This window comes from Chlorocebus sabaeus, chromosome 22, assembly GCF_047675955.1.
Source record: "Chlorocebus sabaeus isolate Y175 chromosome 22, mChlSab1.0.hap1, whole genome shotgun sequence".
NCBI classification, from domain to species: Eukaryota; Metazoa; Chordata; class Mammalia; order Primates; family Cercopithecidae; genus Chlorocebus; species Chlorocebus sabaeus.
This window is the reverse complement of record NC_132925.1, coordinates 51,619,613-51,638,581: the sequence shown is the minus strand read 5'-3', so window position 1 is coordinate 51,638,581 and position 18,969 is coordinate 51,619,613. Positions and strand designations below refer to the sequence as shown.

Here is an 18,969-nt window from a genome sequence, read left to right as displayed (position 1 = left end):
TGCTGGTGGTGGTGTGACCTGAACCCCTGCCATCCATTCATTTTCAGATAGATGCATGCTGACAAGCCCAGTACTGGGGCTGACTGGACACACAGAGGCGGATCATGCAGCTCACAATCTCAGGGCAGGGGGAGACAAACACAATCCCCAGAAGATCACTGCCTCGGAGCCCCGGCCTAGCTCATCTACCTCCAGCAGCTCCTGGGCTACAGATCTGCATCGCAAAAATCAAACCGAGGCAGAACTGGGTATTTCAGGGAATTTTTGTACCCAGCTTCTCTTGCAGGGCCCCTGAATGGTCTGTAAAATGGATGGACTCCCAGTTGCAGAGACAGGCATTGGGCAAGGCGCCAGGGTGTGTGCACTGAAATGGCTGGTTTCCTGGTTTCAGTCTGGATGAGCCAGTAGCGGCTATGAATGAGACTGGAAGAGGCGGCCCATGTGAGAACATCTTTCAATCAGAATGTGCGGTACAGAGGGAGGGCCAGACCTCGTTTTGGTCACCAAAATTAACTTTGTTTTTCACTAGTTAGATCTGCCAGTTCATTTTATCCCGTGCACTGAAACTTTAAAGTGGTGTTCTCAGGAACTATGTTTGGCCAGGAAAGGAGAAATCATAGAAGCCAATTACATCCTCACAGGCCTCTTCCTTCCAGGAGAATGACTTTACCATCTTGGCTTTTGCACATGACATTAGCTAACATGGAAAAGCAGGCTGTTCTGACCTCATGTCATCATCCATCTTCACTGGGGACTGGGCCACTGGGTATTTTGTTTTTCCCTGTCATAACTAGTGTACCTCAACGTTTAATAGAATTCATCCCCTCTTACTCCATGAAGGGACCATCATTTGTTGAAAGTTGCTAGAAATACGGCCGGGCACAGTGGCTCATGCCTGTAATCAAACCAAGGCAGAACTGGGTATTTCAGGGAATTTTTGTACCCAGCTTCTCTTGCAGGGCCCCTGAATGGTCTGTAAAATGGGTGGACTCCCAGTTGCAGAGACAGGCATTGGGCAAGGCGCCAGGGTGTGTGCACTTTGGGAGGCCGAGGCGGGTGGATCACAAGGTCAGGAGATCGAGACCATCCTGGTTAATATGGTGAAACCCCATCTCTAGTAAAAATAGAAAAAGTTAGCTAGGCGCTGTGGTGGGCGCCTGTAGTCCCAGCTACTCGGGAGGCTGAGGCAGGAGAATGGCATGAACCCGGGAGGCGGAGCTTGCAGTGAGCTGAGATGGCACCACTGTACTCCAGCCTGGGCGACAGCGAGACTCCGTCTCAAAAAAATGAAAAAAAAATAAAAAAAAGAAAGTTGCTAGAAATTATACCTTTGAAACCTTCAATTGGTTGTGATGTGTCCCTTTATTTTAAATTTTGTATCAGTGTCCTCAAAGTCAAGTCAGTCCAATGTCTTCAAGGAAAGTGAGTGCCCAGTCATGACAAGGAATGGAGAAACTCATCAGCTGGAGATCTGGGTCTGGCCAACAGGGCAACTTCTGGACTTTTCAGAAAAACTGAGAATCCGAGAGTTTCAAAGGATTTATTTGATTTCCCCACATGATCACAACCATGGTTTTACATTGATAGAGTCTGTTACCACTGACAAACAGAATGCAGATGAACACAAACGCACTCCTTCCCTCCCACAGGTACACAGTGGGGGTGCCAGGTTTCTTGTGAGGGAGGTGTCCCTTGAAGTCTCTGAACAGTCTGGGGATTCAGGACCTGATTCTAATTGCTTAAAACAACTCGGAGGCAAAGGTTATCTCCCAAGAGGAGATGCATGCTGTGTGCAGTCTCAATGTGACTGCATACAGAAGGGCGACACGGATGAGTCTGAGTGGAGGGCAGGCCTCCTCCCACTTGTCCTGTGCTCAGCACCCCCATCTCACCCTGCTCAGTGTTGCAATGCTGCCTTGACTATTGTTGTTATATAAAATACAAATGCACTCGTTTCTCAGGCAGGAAGGGTGATGATATTTTACAAGGAGAACTGTAAGACTGTGCGTGCTTACCTGCGGGCACAGAGCTTCCCGTGGAGCTGAGGCAACACCCAGCATCAGCTGTGAACATCTGCTGTCTTTTCAGCTCATTGTTAAGAAAAACAAGAGGCTCGTGCCACATGCAGTGTGTGAGGGAAACATCACTCTGCACTGGATGCTGAAGACATTTTTAAGCAAGATGTGCACATCATATTAGGATGAACTTTATTTTTACATTGTTGTACAATTCATTGGTAAACTTAAAAAAATACAAATACATGATTCGATTGTTGTCCCAGGAAAGACTTTTGTCATATTGCCAGCTGTTTCCCTCAGCGTCTCCTGCTCCTGTCAGCAATTCTGTATGTAACTACAATAGTTTGTGTGACTTGAGAAAGGTGTGCCAAGGGCATCCTCACAGTGAGAAGGGACCAGGCAGACATCCTGGGGCCCTCAGCCTCCTTCTGCCTCCCCTCCCGTGGGACGTGATGACAGGACCCCGAAGCTATGGCTGTAACAGGTGGGGATCGAGAGGGGACAGTCCCATGAAAGACACACGGGGACACCAGCTCACTGGGAGCTTTCGCTTCCCAAACAAGATGTGGGCAGCATTACTCCAGCCTCCGGAATCCAACAATGTATCTTCCACAAACTTTTGATAAGCTTGCAAATAAAATAGGATGAAACCTCACTGGCCTGAAGGAGCACACAGTGTGGCTGGAAACCCCAGGAGGGGCTCAGTGGGCTCCAGCAGCTCCTTATGCAAGGCCCAGGCCTGCTGCCCAGCACAGCTCCAGGACACACTGAGTACAGTGCCAGAGGCTGGCAGCCCGAGGCTGTGGAGCTTGCAGGATGGCGATGGAGAGGGAGAGTTTCTGGAAAGCCCCTCCTGGGGTTTACTGTCTGTTCCTATTCATTAGTGCTGCCCTTCAGAAAGAGCAGTTCTATGCCAAATGGCCTGAATCTTTTCTGGAACAACCTAAAGGTTACAGTTAGACAGTCCCCTCGGCACAGAAGAGGGCGAGAAAAGCTGACATACTCAATATGTGATCGCTTTACTTCAACGATGTGTCTACGGTCACACCGATACATTTTGCGAATGTACAATCCGCAGAGCGCGGCCTCACAGCTGACACCGGATGACATGCAGCAGTTTAACGCTTCCAGGTCAGAACCTCCTCCTCAAAACTGCGAGACAAAGAGTGCTTTAGGGAGCCTGGCTTTTAAAAAAGACCCAAGAATTGAGGAGTCGGGGACACCAGGGTGCTTCCCCCACAGCCTAGCCTGGACCCAATCACATGCTCCCATGCTGTTTCTTTCTGAGCAGACACCAAAGAAAGAAATGCCACACCGATGGGAGGACACAGGTGGGCAGGTTAAAGTCACACTTAATTTTAAAAAGGCTAAACTCTAGATTGCTGTATTTGCTCTCTATGGAGATTAACAAAGTGCTTGCTTTGCAGATTTGCTGGTACGGTGATCTCAATGATATGAGCGAGGGGAGGGATGTGAGGAGGGAAATCAACAAAACCCTGGCCAGCCAGCCAGCCAAGGTGACACACAGCCAGAGGGGGCTCCCCTCTCCTCCTGCCGTCCGGCCACGGCTCACCACGCTGTCCACCGAGCACGCGGCCCCACGGCCCGCAGAGTCAGGCGTGAGCTTCGCCCTTTCTGAAAGGGCCTCCGCCTGGACAGGCGCCGGGGGGCAGTCCTCGGGTCCCATGGCTTAGGAGCACAGCACTGACGGCTGCAGTGGCTCGAAAGGCTGAAACTACAAAGTATGGCCCGTGGGTGACTCGGGCACAGACCCGCCACGTGCAGCGTCTGGCCCGGGGAGCGCATGGTGTCACCACAACACAGAAGCGACAAGAGCACAGCTGAGAGTCATGTGATGCCCTGGCAGCTCACTGGACCATGGGAAGGCAGCGGGGGCTCCGCCGGGCACTCGTCGGCTGGGGTCACACGGGCCACGGTGATGACACAAGGGTTCTGCTAGCACATGGCTACATGGAATTACGATGATCACTGCTACCACTCAGAAAACAAAACAGGAAACACACACACCGCCCTGGGTTGCTAAACACTAAAGTCAACCTTCAGGTTCGAGAGTGGTTCCTGGTGAAAACACTCTCTGAGGGCTTCGGCCTGGTGTGGGTTGGAGGCGGGATGAGGAAGTTATGGTGTTGGGGAGACGAGGATGAGAGCTGGTCACTTTCATGTTGGAGATGAACACTTCTGCCGTGTATGGGTGCCCCTCTCGGAGGACTCTGAATGAGTGTGCATTAAATCATATGCGCGTAAAAGAAACATGGATCATGGAGATTCACAGTTATCGCAGCCATTAAAGTGTCTAAGAATCTGTGTAACCAATGTCCTAAGACAACCAGCTCGTAACCAGCTGTCCTGAGTTGCTACTGTAGAGTGTACTGCAGTTTAGCTATTTGCTTACCTGAAATAACAGAGCATTATAATACTATTTATGATAGTATTCTGTTAATAAAATAAGGATTTATACAAAGCAATACTGGACTTTTTAAACAGTTAGATGCTATGTTACTTGGCACAGTTAGTAATGATTGTGTAAAGATTTTAGCCAGTCCTAGAGGGACTTCTTTGTATGAAAATATGAAGTATCTGAATTTATTCCTAGCATTTAGGGTTTGGTCTAATGTCTCACACACCCAGCTAAGGTACTGTCTTCCTACTAGGTAAGTGGAGCTCCTTGTAAGGTGGGTATTGCTAATGTTGTGGACTGAAACGCCTGCCTTTCACACACAAGTACTACCTATACAGTATATATATATATATATTTATATATTTATATATTTATATTATATAAAGTTTACTTACGTATTTTCATCAACCATATCAGGTCTACTTAATTTTTTGCCCATTGTCAATAAAAGAGCAATAATGCAGCAAGTTTTGGGGTCTGTTTTGTCTCTGTTTTTGTATCTCATTTCTTCGTTTTCTAGGTTGGGTTTTCACAGGCATGTAAATTAGGGCACAGGGAGCTGAGAGCTGGAGTGGGGGAGGCAGTTCAACATCTACTTGGCTGGCGGCACCGTTTCAAGGCTGATGGTATCTGAGGCCCACCCATCCCTCAGACTGAGGTGAGCGGAGCTCGGGGTGCCAACACTAAATTAAATCTGGACCTTTGTTCCACACAACACCAGCCCTATGGGCTCCTGGGGCTCCAGTTGGGCTGTGAGGGGAAGAGGGGAGAGATGGCAACAGAAGTGCCCCGGGTTTGGTGTGCGGCTGGCGACCCCCGGGCGTGCCCTGTGTGGTGTGCAGCTGTTTCAGGGAACCTGGGACACCTGCCCAGGCTGTCTACACAATTGTGCTGATGCCGCTGGGTTTGGCCTTGCTGCTGGTGGGGGGCGGCGGGGCAGGGGGCTGCCCGTGGTGGTGCGCTGTGTGCCCCATGTGGGCCGCGGACAGTGGCGGGTGGCCATGGGCGTGGGCCCCGTAGGCTGGGTGCCCCCCGTGGGGGCCGTGGTGGTACTGGTGTGCGTGCTGGATGTGCTGGGGCGGGTGGTGGTGGTGGTGGTGGTGGTAGGGGGGTGGGTTCTGCTGCATGTGGCAGTACTGGGTGTGATGCCCATGCACAGGGGCCTGCGGCAGCCCCTCTGGGGGCCCCAGGTGGTGGCCAGCCACGGAGTGCTGCAGGTGGGGCAGGACCACCGGTGGGTGAGGGGGTGGCGGGGCTGGGGCTGAGGGCAGGTGGGCCTGGGGAGGGGGCTTCCCTCTCTTGCTCCCGAATAAGGAGCCCAGGAGGGAAGATGAGTTGGGCATAGTCTGGTGTGGGCGAGATGGACACTCTCGTGTTGATGTAGCTCTCCGGCGCATGTGAGGACTGCTAATGATGGACCCCTAAAAAGGAAATTCATAGAAATCAAAATTAAAAGATCTTCAAGCACTTAGGTCAGAATGTTTTTTTTTTTTTTTTTAAATGTAAAAATTCACCCACTGACTGCTAAGCTTTAGTTCAACTTGCTGGCCAGAGGGTGGGGCTGAGTGAAGCTGGACTGGGCCCCACCTCCTCTCACTACAGTGCAGGGCAGTTGGGGATGACTGGCCTTGACCAAAGTCGGGGATGAGGGCAGGGGAGGGGCCCGCCTCTCTGACTGCCGCACCAGAAGTAGGACTTCCAGTCTCATTCTGACAAGTACTTTGCCCTGGCAGCAGCCTGAGGTTTCAGATCGGAACCCCTGGGTTGGGATGTCTGTGCGCTGTGTGTGGCAAGTGCAGAGGGGCTGGTGTGCCTGGAAGAGGAGCTCTGCTCCTGCTGAAACAGGGCCCTCAGCTCTCCTGCTCCGCCCATGTGGGTCCTGAGGTCTCGGGGGAGGTGGTGACAGGGACAGGTGGGGCTCAGAAACCTTGTCCTCTGGGGGGATGGGCTGCCTAGGCATTTCACTGCAGCTGCCTACTGCAAACCAAACAAGGAAAAAGAAGGAAACAGAAAAAGATCTGCAAGCTGAGGTAGAGATGTGAACAGTAACACAGAGATGGCTGGAGGATGAGTGAAATATCATGAAATCCACACTGAATTTCTCTTTCTCTCAAGACACTCCTCCTCCCACAAGCTAAGCAATTCCATGGTGTCCTGCCGCAGACACACAGCAATCAAACTCCAAGAAGAAAGCGATGGGGATGGGTGGGCGTGGAAGTCAAGGGTTCAGCAAAAACATCCAACAGCAAGTGTGAAGGATGAGTGGGAGCCGGGTGGCCGGGGCGGGGGTGCCGGAAGCTGGGGATGGTCAACCATGCTCAGGGACCACAGGTGATGGGGTTAAGCAGAAACCAAAACACAAAATTCAGAACCACCCCCACTGTTCAGTCCAAAACAAGCGGTGAGAGGCATGGATATTTCTAGGCACACAGGAGAAGCTGACATGCACAGGGTCCCAGGCAGGCAGGGAGGGAGCGGGTGTCTGCGTCTCTGTGCAGCAGGGGAAGGAAGAGCAAAAAAACAAAAACAAAAACAAAAACAAAAAACCAAAAACAAAAAACCAAAAAAAAAAAAAAAAAAAAAAAACCAAAAAACAAACAAACAAAAAAACCCAGGACAACAGATATGAACCGAGGACTGGGGAAGGCGACACAGGACAGCCAGCTGGACGGAGGCGCTTCCTACTTACTTCCACATTGCTCTCTAGCGATCCCGCACTGCTGCGACGCCCTCGCTTCCCTGCCCAGAACATGCAATACCAGAAGTTAGACGCGGACATGAGGCTGGGGGCGCTGCCTGCCTGGCGCCACGCTGCTGCCACGGAGCCTGCACCCCTGCTGGGAGCAGGCACAGGTGCCGGGCCCACCTGCCCACAGGAGCCAGGTGTGAGGGGTCGGAGGAGGGGCTCAGTGGGGAAGCCAGCAGCAGTGCAGGAATGAATTTTCAAAATAAAGTTTTTGAAAAGCAAAAAAAAAAAAATTTTTTTTTTTTTTTTTTAAACCAGCCCCTATTTTATACTCCTTCTCCTGGACCAGCAGTCTGTTGAGAGGGGCCCTGGGGCTGAGGCATGTGGACAGGTGGGCCCGATGCCTCCAACTCGTGTGTTCACCCCTGACTCGGGTGAATGGGGAGGGGCGAGGGCAGCTTCTTCATAGCCGCAAACAGCATGGCAGGTCCTGCATGCCCACCTTCAGTGACTGCCGTATATATGTGTATATCCACACACACACATATATGCCCCCACCTCCTCGGCAGGATGAGCACTGAGGGTGAAGAGGAAACAACTTCATATCCCCGCTTCCTCCCAGCTGCCCGCAGGAGCTCAGTTTTGGTTTGTGCAGTGCCCTGGCCAGGGGCAGGAGACAGGGTTGGGGGCTGCTGGAAACTACCTTCCAGCTTGGGATTCCTCTGCTTGGCACCATTCCCCAAGGGGCCACAAAGCCTTCCCTAAGCCAGGAGGTCTCTGCCAGCATCTTCGTCGCGCCCCAGCGCAGGGCACACAGTACGCACTCGGTGTGTGGGGTCCGTCAAAGCAAGGCCGGGTCTTCCTCTTGGCTCCGGGTGCCTAGAGCCCAGCACGGCCCCGCCCAGCCTCCACAGTCCCTCCTGAGGATTTCTCCGTGGATTTTTAAGGAACACCAAGCCTGGAGCATGACAGGGGCCTGGCCTTAGGGGCCAGCCTGGGCTTTGGGAGTGGGGATGGGAAGAGGGAGGGAGAAACAGCCCTCCCCACTTGACATTCTTGAAGCTTCCATCTGGGCAGCATTGCCATGTGTTCAGCACCGCGCTAGACATGTCAACCCTATACGCGCCACTGTGTCCGTGTCAGAGAGGGGGACGCTGAGGCCCAATTCTCACAGGCAGCAGGGTTCACACCCAGACCTTCACACCCGGCCGCCTCTAAGGCTGGGTAACTTGGCCACGCTGCCTTCAGAGCTGGACCCCAGGCCCGATTGGGCCCAGGACCCTAGGAGAAGGAAGCAACTGCTGGGCCTCCCCACTGTGCCCCGTCCCCAGCCTCTGGGAAAGTTACTGCACCTCCCAGCTAGCCCAGGGCCACCAGCCAGTGACAGGTGGAGGGAGTGCTGTGGGCTTCGAGCCTCCCCGTGCCCTCTGAGTGTGCTGGGCTGTGCTTTGGCATGGCTTCAGCCTGGGCATCGCCACACAGACTCAGGGGAGTCCAGTCCCTCTGCCTTGCCTGCTGACCCCAAACCGGAGGTCCAGGTGGGAGTTGGGGTCAGCAGAAGGCCTTGGGTGGCTCTGGCTTGTGTGATGTGGCCCTCAGAGACCACTATTGGGAAAGGGCCACACAGCACATCAGGGCAAGAGGGCTTGACACCAGTTGCTGAGGACGTAGGACCCTGGCCCTAATTCTCAGCCAGAAGAAAGAGGAGGCTCACATTTCCTCATTTTTCAGCCAGTGTGGGAAGAGGGGCTGACCTTTCTTCCCTTCCTGCCCAACACAGTGGTCCAGGGACATGGAGCAAAGTAGAGTCCAGCCTTCCAGGACATGGCCTCCCTCCTCTACCCTCCTCTTGGGTGGCCACAGCCATCAGACACTCAGGACACTGTGGCGCCATGTGGAAATGTGGAGGGACAGAGCGCCACTGTCTCTAGGGTTTTCAAATCAGCTCTCTAGCCCACTCCTCTAAGGCCTGGGACTCCTCTGGCTGACTAAAAACCAGGGGCAGAGGGGAGATGGCCTCCCCTGCCTGTATCTGGCAACTCCTTTTGGCTAGCCTATAGCTTCTGACACGACCTGGGCCAGGCCTGAAGACTGGGGTTGGGGGTCCACACAGTGTCCCCACCTGGAGTTAAACACGGTCCTCCTTACCCTGCTCAACTTGGGCGAACACTTAGGAGTTCTTTTCTTGGCTGTTTTGGAGTGATGCTGAATGTCTTACAATCCACTTTCCCAATGTCTCAGGTCAGCAAGAGATGCAGGGTGATCCCAGGGCTCCCTCTGTGCTGAATCCCAGAGCCCTGTGCTCACAGGTACACCCACAACCATAACTGCCCATAGCAATCCGTGCAGACATCCCATGCATACGCAGCCTCCCACACCTGCCCAGGTTCACAGGCTGATGAAGTCAGGCAGGCCAGAATAGTGGCTCACGCCACACGTGTGTGGATCAGGCCAAGCCAGCCCTGGGCAGGGTCTGGAGGGACTTGGAACCATTTTTCTTGAAGGGCTCCCAGGATGGTTCTTCACAACTTTTGCAGCTTCCTCAGAGTCAGGGCAGGACGTCACATGGCAGTACTCTCCTGCCCACCGGATACTCGTCCTGTGACCCTCAACAACGCTGCAGCCGAGCTGGTGGCCTTGCTCAGTGTCAATGACCACAACAGAAATGATAGCTACGCACACTTGGCCAGCGCTGCCTGAGCCTGGCACGCCTGAAAGGCTTTCCATGCGCTGACTCCCTCGCTGCAGCTGGGGAAACAGGCCCACAGGGTCTGAGAGCTAGAGAGGACAGGCGGAGGTGGGGGATGAGCTCAGGCTGTCTGACTCTGGCATCTGCGTGCTGCACCATGTTCTCTGCTGGGCCTGACATGGTGGGGAGGGATGTGGCCAGGGCAAGAGGAAGCACCACCCTCTCTGGGCCCTGGCCCGCTTCACACATGGCAGGGGTGCTGCTCTGTCCGCCCACCACTGCTGGCTGTCACTGCTCCCCTGGAACAGGACACGGAGACTGTTGCAGGCAGGTCCTCTCCGTAAGGACTCAGAGCTGGGCAGCTTGGCCAGGGAGGGGCAGGAGGGCCACTGGGGGCCACTGGTCAATGTCCACCACCACTCGGTTGATCCCTGTTCCCACAGTCCTTGCTGGGTCCTTGGTCTCGGGTCAGCAGGGCTCTTGTGCCACTGGAATGAGGACCAGGTGGGGAGTCTTGGCTCAAGGAAGACCAGGCCTGAGACACCAGGCAATGCACTGCGGTGTGGCCGGTGCTAGCCCCCTTCCCTCTAACCCTTGGCATGATAGAGGCTTCTGGAGGCTCCTGAGGATGGGTTCCTTCGGGCACCATCTACGGCTACTTCATCAGTCCCCTGGCTTCATGTCTGTGGTATGTCCTCTCCTGGATGGATGTCGAGTGCAGACCTGGGACAGCTGCTCCCAGGGTTTCCTGCTTTGGGAGCAGTGACGTGCCAACCATGGAGGGGACACTGTCCTGCGGGCCTGCCTCTTCCACAAGCTCATCGTGGTGTTTCGGGCTCAGTGCTGTGAGGGCTGTGGTGAGTGAGGTGGGGCCATGCTGCCGCTGGGGAGCTTGCAGCCCCGACCTGGTCCAGAGCATGACATCTGACCTCTCCCGCTGCCAGCCCTGCCCCTCCCCAGGAAGGCTGCTAGCACCCACCTGTCCCGATGGGAGATCACAGGGGGCCTGTCCCCAGCCTGGGGTCTCGGCAGCTGCCTGGACTCAAACCCCACCTCACTTCACCCCCAAACTTTTCTGGGTACAGGGGGGTCTCTGAGATCTGTTCCTGCTTTTGTTTCAATGGTAGGACTCAAACCCCACCTCACTTCACCCCCAAACTTTTCTGGGTACAGGGGGGTCTCTGAGATCTGTTCCTGCTTTTGTTTCAATGGTAGGCCCAGGGCGGGGTCTCAGTCCCTATTGTCCTTCTGAGCTCAGAATTCCTAAATGACAACAGCAATCGTCACACTACATGAAAGCAGCTGGCCCTGGGCTCACCCCTCACATGAACGTGGGCCCGGCACGTGGCTGTCCAACCCCCAAGCTCTGGTAGAGGGTGGACGGCTGGGGTCCTGACCTCTGGGCCCTAGGGTGGATGGGGCTCAAGGGCCTCGGTTCTGGCAGAACCGCTGCTGCCTGAGAGGGGCTGGACAGCTTCGTCAGGGGAGGGAGAGGGCAGGGCCCACCACACTGCACAAACTCAAACAGAGGTCCCGGCCCACAGCCTGCAGAGGCCCAAAGCAGTCCAGTGACATTTAGCTGTGTTTCACAAGGCCACTGGGAAAACCAGTGGTTCTCAACCAGGGGTGATTCTGCCCCCCAGGGGACACCTGGCAATTTCTGGAGACATCAGTGACTGTCATGACAGGGAAGATATTACCGGCAACCAGTAGTAGAGGCCAGGAATGAGGGTAAACATCTTGCCAAGCCCGGGATGGCCGCCCAGCAAGGAGTCACTTGGCCCAAAATGTCAATCAAGCCGAGGTTGAGAAGCCCTGGGTTCAACCCTCATGCTGGCAACTGGCGATGAATTTCTGATTTTTTTTACTATGGCAAATAATAATAATAATAATGACAAAACGAAAACAAAGGAAAAAATCCAACTTAAAAAAAAGGGCAGACTCCAAAGGGCCTGAGAGGGACTTAGCTGAGGGGAGGCAAGGCTGCTGATGGGCAGGTGCAGGAGGGAGTCCTGAGGCGGGGCAGGTGGGGCAGGCAACCCCAGGAAGGGGGTCTTCCCAAAACAGGCACACCAGGCTCCTAGGGCAGACCTGCGCGAGACAAGCTGGGCCACTGCAGCCCCAGGCATCCCCCGGGGCCCCTTCCAGGAGAAGCTCACTGACTGGTGGACAGGTTGTTGGGCTGAGGGTGGGTATGACACCCTCCTGTACACTCCTTGAGCAGCAACACAGCCTGCAGCGGCAAGAGCAGGCACCCGTCGGCCGGCCCGTGCTCTTGTCTCTCCTGCTCCACGAGGGAGAGGCTGGGCCAAGGCTGCTGGCAAAAGCCCCTGAGCCTTGCTGCTCACAGTGCCCCACCCCCAGGAATGCAGGTGGTTTCAGGGGTGCTGCTTGCTTGGGGGTGAAACAGCTGGCAGCAAATTAAACACACACAGAAACAAAGAAACAATCACAACATCACAGTTCCCACCAAGGCTTTCCCGGACCCCGGAGCCAGCCCTGGCCGCTGCTCAATGGCCTCTGGGCTGGACGAGGCCCGGGTTTCCCAGGAGAGGAGGCCCCGCAGGGAAAGCAAGACCGGGGACAGTGGGCAAGGGGGCGCCAGACAGCTTAGAGGGTTCTGCGCAAGTTCATTCATCAGCATGAAGCACAGGGACGCGGCCGCACAGAGAGCACGGGACACAGCCGCCGGCTCACTCCGGGCTAGAGCGACTTCCCAAATCAATAAACGAGTAAATAAAACTCCTGGAAGAAGAAAGGGAAAATGGGGATGACTTCCCCAGCTAATTCGTATACAATGCCTTTCTTTTTCACAATTTGGTCCTGTTTTCCTATGTCTTTTTGGGATGCCCTTTCTGTGCTGTCAGACGCTGCTCTGCTTTGGTGGAGGTCAGGGGAAATGCCACACTGGCCTCACCGCAGGCCCCGCCCCGCGTGATGCATGCCCCGAATACAGACGCCCTGCCTCGGTCTTGCATGCGCTGGGCTAGGAAGGTGGTTCTAGGCCAAGCTCTTACCAGCTTCCGAGAGGTCCCGCAGGGAGCTGCTGAGGGCACTGCGCTTGAGGCCCTCGCCGCTGGCGTAGCTGTCGTCCAGGCAGGCCCGGCTCAGTGTTCCATTGCCTGACTCCTTTTTGAGGCTGGAGCACTGGGACATGCTGGGCCGCACAACGCCTTTCTGCTTCTCAAGCTCCGCTGGAACAGAGAGGGTGAGTGGCCTGATGAGAGGAGCACAGCCTAGAGTGGGTGTGAGATGGGGCCTTCTGCTTGGAGCTAGCACTGTCCTGAGCCACCATCTGCCTTGAATGGGGAAGGGTTGTTTCTGGGAAGGAGGGTGTGATGGCCACCCTGGACAAAAGAGCAGAAAGGAGATCCCAGGAGGAAGGCTAGGGAGGCCAGAGGGCCTTGTGACCTGCAGGAATGACAGTTACCTTCCAGGCTCGGGGATGGACAGGGAGGCACAGACTTGCCTAGGTCTGGGAGATGAGTAAGGATTAGCCAGGGCCTTCCACAGAGGGGGCAGCAGTAGGGAGTCCCGTGTGCCTCCAGGGAGTAGACCTGCAGCCAAGGATGGCCTTGGCTGTGTGATCCATCAGTGGGTTGAGCCTGATGCAGAAGATGATGAGGTGCAGAAAGGCCAGCTGGGAACTCTGCAGGCTCTTGTGCACGGGGTGACCAGAGAGCCAGGGTCTTTTGCTGGACATATGACAGGCAACAGGTAGGGCGGGTCCTGGAATGGACCCCCTCTGTGCCTCCTGCAGCCTGGGCACACAGACTGCCCCATCACGTGGCCATAGGGAAGGTCAGAAAAGACTGAGGGACATCTCATCTCTGTGGGCTCAGGAGAAGTCACTGCCATGACATGGGGAGGCAAGTGCCAGTGGCCAGCAAGTTTCGGCCTTCTGTCCACAAGCCCCGGTACTCACACTCTATCCTGTGCTTCTCCATCTCTTGGACTTCCGCAATGGACTCCCGCAGGTCATCAGTGAATTTCTTCCGGTCTTGAGGGTTGGGGGCGTTGAAGTTTATTAACACTTTGATGTCTGCTCCGGGGACAGATGAAGTGAGCCGGATGCCATTGGGGTAGTCTGCAAAAGGGAACGAGAGGGGAGGAGGCCCACGGGTCTCAGTGTGTTCTCTGCAACCTTCTCTCTGGTCAGGAAACAATGGTAGGGCTGAGTTGTGCGTGAGCCTGGGATAAGTGCCCGGAGTCCAGCCTCGGCAGTGGCAGGCTGCAGGGGTACAGAGCAACCTCATCTCCCAACTTGGGAAAGATGGTCTGTGTTGCTCCACATGTGACTTGGGGACAAAAGTGGCCGAGCTCACGGGAGGCTGCTGGGGCCACCATTCTTCCCCAACCTTAAGGTCGTGGAGACCAGGCCCTTGACTTCCAGGTCCTTGGGCACTCTGCCAGGTGCTGAATCCTGGAGGAGGACAGAGGTTGCGTCCTGAGAAGGTTGGGGGTCTTCTCTAATCATTTCAGTTCTGGACAACAGTGAGGGCCATATTATCCCAAATGGCCTGTGGCCCACAACTCCCATGGGGTGTACTATGGGCACTCCACAGCCAAGGAACCTTGTGCCCAGACCCGCCTGGTGCCACCTCCTGGCTTTCAGGGTCCCTGGGGCTTTGATCTTCTGTCAGTGCTGCTCCTGCAGTGGGAGTCACTGACAAAGCATCAGCCACTGGATGCTTGAAGGTTCTTGGACCAAGCACTAATCCCACCTTGGCTCAGACCAGGTGGGCCAGGTGGACCTGCGGGCAGCTGCAGAGTGCTCCTGTGTGCATATGTGTGCACATGGGTGTACATGCAGCCCATTACTGCCACATGGGAACATGTGCCTAGTGACGCCAAACCTTCTGATTTTCACAATATCTACATTTTGATGTGGAGACTGGTTCAGCAAATTTTTAAAAAATATGCAAACCATATAAAACATAACTGAGCTGGGCCTGCCTCCAAGGCTGCCAGTTTGAGATCCCTGGCATGACAGCATCTCCTACAGAAGCTGCAGGCTTAGCTCTTGCCAGCACCCAGCGTCCAGGATCTAAGGCCAAGCCCTGGGACCACAGACATGATCCAGGTGCAGCCTCTGCCCTGACAGTCCACAGTGGTCCTGGCCCCCTGCTGGGAGCTTTGCTGCCAGGATCTCACTAAGTTCCCACCCCAGCCCTGGGGGGCAGGGGTCAATGACACCATCTCAGAGAGTGGGCTACTGCTGGTCTGGACAATGTGGGGATGGCACTGGTCTCCCCTGGGACCAAGGTAAGCCATGACTTGCAGCCTGCGATGGACAGGAATGGCAGGAGGTGGGGAGGCAGCCAGGGCCGGCACGCCATGCTCCTTGTTGGGCGCGTGGGGAGCAGGGCATACAGGGAGTGCAGGGGCTCCTGCCGGGCTGTCCCTGGTCCCACTGAAGATGGAAGGGGACAGACAGCCCCAGAGCTAAGGCCTGTGGTTTTGGATGGTCCAGCTGTGGGTCCCTGACACTGTTCTAACCTGCAGATGGAAGGCTGATTAGACAGACAGTGACGCCTAGTTCTGAGAGGACAAGGGACCCCTACTGCTAAAGCAGGGACACTCAGCTTCTTTCCCTAGGACACTCCAGGTGGCCCCTTGCTCCCCAGCCCAGGAGGGCTGGCTCAGCCTCCAATAAGGAAGGGACAAAGGAGGGGGAAGAGAAGCCGTGGAGAGCGAAAGGAGCAAGATAAAATGGAATCCAGTGGGGTGCTGCAGGTGTGAGCCCCTCAAACTCCCAGGCCCCCAGGCCTTACCCAGTGCCTTCCAGCAGGACATCAAAATTAACCCTTGCAAAGCACTGTGTTCCGGCAGCTATGATAGGGGCCCTGTCACAGGCACTACTTTATGACCCAGGAAACAGAGGCCAGTGGAGTTGCACAGCCAGGCCACACAGCAGTTGAGCCAGAGCTGGGATCTGACCTAGGCTGAGGGGCTCAGCTCTTCACTTCCATGGACACTCAGGGGTTGCTGTTGCCTGTGTCCTGGGCCATGTTTGCGTATCACCTATACGATTTAATGTTTTTCTGTCAACATTTTATTTAAATAAATGTATTTCTGCCATAAATTTAAAAATCTTATCACTGCAAGAAGTGAAGTACTAGTAATTACATCAGGCTCAACTGACTGATGGGTCTGTTGAAGGTCTGTGCCCACTGCTCACCAGAGCTCCTAGCTGCAATCTGCTCTCTGGGGATAAAACAGGGGTGAGCGTAGAAACCCCCACAGGGTTCTGTCCTTGAAGCAGCCAGGAGAAAGAGCGTAAGCTGGGACGTGTGCTCTTCCAGGCAGGCCCTGGGGCAGACTTACACTGGTTCTCGAAGAGCAGGACCTGCATGCCGTACAAGGAGAAGGACTGTCGGAAGCTGTACGTCACCGAGTTCTTCTTCTTCTGGAAGATCTTGGTGACCTGGAGGCAGGCAGAGACAGAGCTGAGCTGCAGTGCCTTGGGGGGCAGTGACTATGTGCAACCTCTGGCCAGAGGATCCTCCCGGAGTTCAAAGTCAGGAGGACAGGGACAAGCCCACGTGGGGGGAGGGCATGGCCTTCTACTCCAAGACTCGGACGACGGTTCCTGTCCCTGCAACCCCGATGCCATCTTGGCTGGCAACAAAGTCCTACATCCTGGCACAGAGGCGGTAGGCATGTCACAGCACGGAGTCCCCTCAAGTGCCTTCTCACAGCCAGGTGAGGTGTACACACCTAAGGCTTGCTACCTTGAGGGGCAAGAATGGACAGGTGGCGCTCAGCAGCGCTGACCTTGAGAAGAAGCCATGGCTTCCTCTCTTGGGAACAGCTAGAGTGTGAAGCTATGCCTGGTGATGGCCCGCAGGGAGACTGGCCCCTGGGCTAGCGATGTGATCCCTGAACCCCTGCAGGCCCACCACGGTCCTTGGCTGCTATCCTGGTCTGCAGTAACGAAAGGAACTTTCCAGTGTGGCAGCCAAAGGCTGGGCTGGGAGGGGAGAGGGGAGCTCACACCTCCCCGGTCTCTAGGGCATGCCAAGCACCATGTAAGGGTCTTAGGTCCAGGACCTCACTGGACCCCCGCCACCTTCTGAGAGATTCATCTTACAGAGGAGGAAACTGAGGCTCATAGATGTGAAGGGATTCGCTCAAGGTCAGAAGTTCTTCATAAAGGATTTGAACCTACAGGTCTGATTTCAACATCAGTGGTCAGAGAAGGGTAGCCAGTCTTCATACCCAATCAAGAACATGCGCATCTTTGGCAAGAAAGCCCATGGCATGGTATGGAAATCCAAAGGACAAACTCTCCCTTCTCTCTGCAGTGGGCACTTCTGTCCCCATCTGGCCAGCATCCATATCACCTTTTTTTCTGGCAAGAGCGCCCCAGTTTCCTTTTGGGGAAACCTCCAGCCCTTATTTCCTTCAGTCCATAGGTCTTAAGGGGACCAGCTCAGGGTTCCAGGAGGTGGGGCTTGGGACCCAGGCCTAGCCAATCAGAAAGCGCTGCACCTGCCTGGCCCGGAGTGGCTTAGGGAGGGATGTGCAGCAACAAGGACTAACTCTGCAACCTCTGCTCAGTCTAAGAAGAGAATTCTACAGTTGCTCAGCAGACAGGATCAGGTCTGAAGCTGCTGGGGCCACATTCCCTTCCTGGACAGAGCCTGCCTGAGGAAGGGGCCTGCCCAAGGAAGCGTCACACAAGGTACAGGTGCAGACAGCACACAGGAGTGCTGCTGACATTGGCAGAGGCTCTGGAAAGAGCTGGCACTAAAGCCAAAGATCCCCCTCTGGAACTGTACGTGAGCCAATGAAGTCTGTCTCCACGTGCATCAGTGTGACAGACACCAGGCAGACCCTCCCTTCTGCACCCCCACATGCATGCACATCTCCCCCATGCAGACAGCCAGACGCGGACCCTGGGCTCAGGCTTGAGGTCCCTGCTATGACACCTTGTGGGTGAGCCACATACCACCAGGAGGTCGTTGAACAGGAAGATTTCTCGCTGGTGTAGTCCGAGTTTCTGGGGCTTGTTTGGGTCTGGAACCTCAAAGAGCCGGCAGTAGCAGACCAACCGACGGTGGGGCAGAGAAAGCACCTGTGTGGGGAGAGGCTGTCCTGCCACGGCTGCCCAGCTCTCCTCCAGGAGCCCTGGGAGCCACAGTGGATAAGTCTAGCCCTTCAAGCTAGAAACCTGGCACGTGGGCCTTGAGTTCAAAAATGCCTTCCCTTACACACAGTGAAGAGCAGATGTGTCTTTTGGCTCATGGCAGTTTCCCGTACTCTGTTCTCAGGAGCCACTACTTAAAATCCCTTATGTCTGCTCTCCTGAAGCACTAGGGACGCACCCCTGCTTCTGCTGAGACCCCCCTTCCATTCTTTTGGGCAGGTACTAGGCTTCTTAAACTATCAAGTTCACCTGGGAGCCTCTGGCCAGATAGTGAGTCACATTTTGAGTCCCTGCAATGTGCTGGTCATACACATGAGGCCACTAAGCCCTGAAAAAGTCTTTACAGAGAGAATCTACTCTAGATGAGGAAACTGAGGCACAGAGGCTAAGTAATGACAAAACCAGGAAGTGGCAGAGCCAGGATCCAATTCCAGGCCCCAGGACTTTTCCCACCCTACCAAGCCTCCCCATAAAAGATACCTATTGTCCTGATGCCTGAAAATCCTGAGCCAGCAGCCAACACTCTGTGGCACCTGCCCTGGCCCTGTCCTCCACTCCCCACATCTGCCCTGAACATGTCTCTGACAGCTCACGCGAGCCCTCAACATGGTCATAGCTCCAGCTGCCCTTGAGGCCGGATGCCTCAGGGCGAGGGATGAACCATCAGGGCTTGGCTCTGGGAGTGCCCAGGTTCATGCAGGACAGGGGAGACGGTCAAAGGGGTGGGATCCCCGGAATCACTGCCCTGAGGCCAGGGGCTTGACTCTGCCAGGCGTGCTCTAGGCCAGGGCTGCCTGAGTTTGGCACAACAGGGGGTTAAGATGAGGGGGGAAAATGTGGCCCAGCCTGGGGTGCTCAGATTGCAAAGGTGTGAAGGAGAGAGGATGGCAGGGTTGGGGAGCACAGGCTGGAGGTGGGAGGGGCCTGGTCTCTTGCAGGGGAAGCTGGGGAGGGTGAGGGCAGGCAGAGCTGCTTTCAGGACTGAGGGACAAGGCCAGTCCACAA

At 55.1% G+C, this 18,969-nt stretch overlaps 1 protein-coding gene across 11 annotated transcripts in view; it reads right to left on the bottom strand.

The window, feature by feature from the left end:
- Positions 1–1,526: 1,526 nt before the first annotated feature.
- The window catches only part of IQSEC1 (IQ motif and Sec7 domain ArfGEF 1), a 391,698-nt gene continuing 374,255 nt past the window's right edge, over positions 1,527–18,969 (bottom strand). For 8 of the 11 annotated variants that reach the window (XM_038003508.2, XM_007985283.3, XM_038003511.2 and 5 more), the window contains 6 exons: positions 17,767–17,892; positions 16,140–16,239; positions 13,738–13,899; positions 12,830–13,006; positions 7,127–7,176; positions 1,527–5,858 (listed from right to left, as the gene is read on the bottom strand). In XM_038003508.2, coding sequence (XP_037859436.1) covers positions 5,316–5,858; positions 7,127–7,176; positions 12,830–13,006; positions 13,738–13,899; positions 16,140–16,239; positions 17,767–17,892 — 1,158 coding nt within the window. In that variant the 3' untranslated portion in view covers positions 1,527–5,315. The remainder of the gene's footprint in view (positions 5,859–7,126; positions 7,177–12,829; positions 13,007–13,737; positions 13,900–16,139; positions 16,240–17,766; positions 17,893–18,969) is intronic. The other 3 variants (XM_007985286.3, XM_007985289.3, XM_007985284.3) reach the window with 3 other exon arrangements.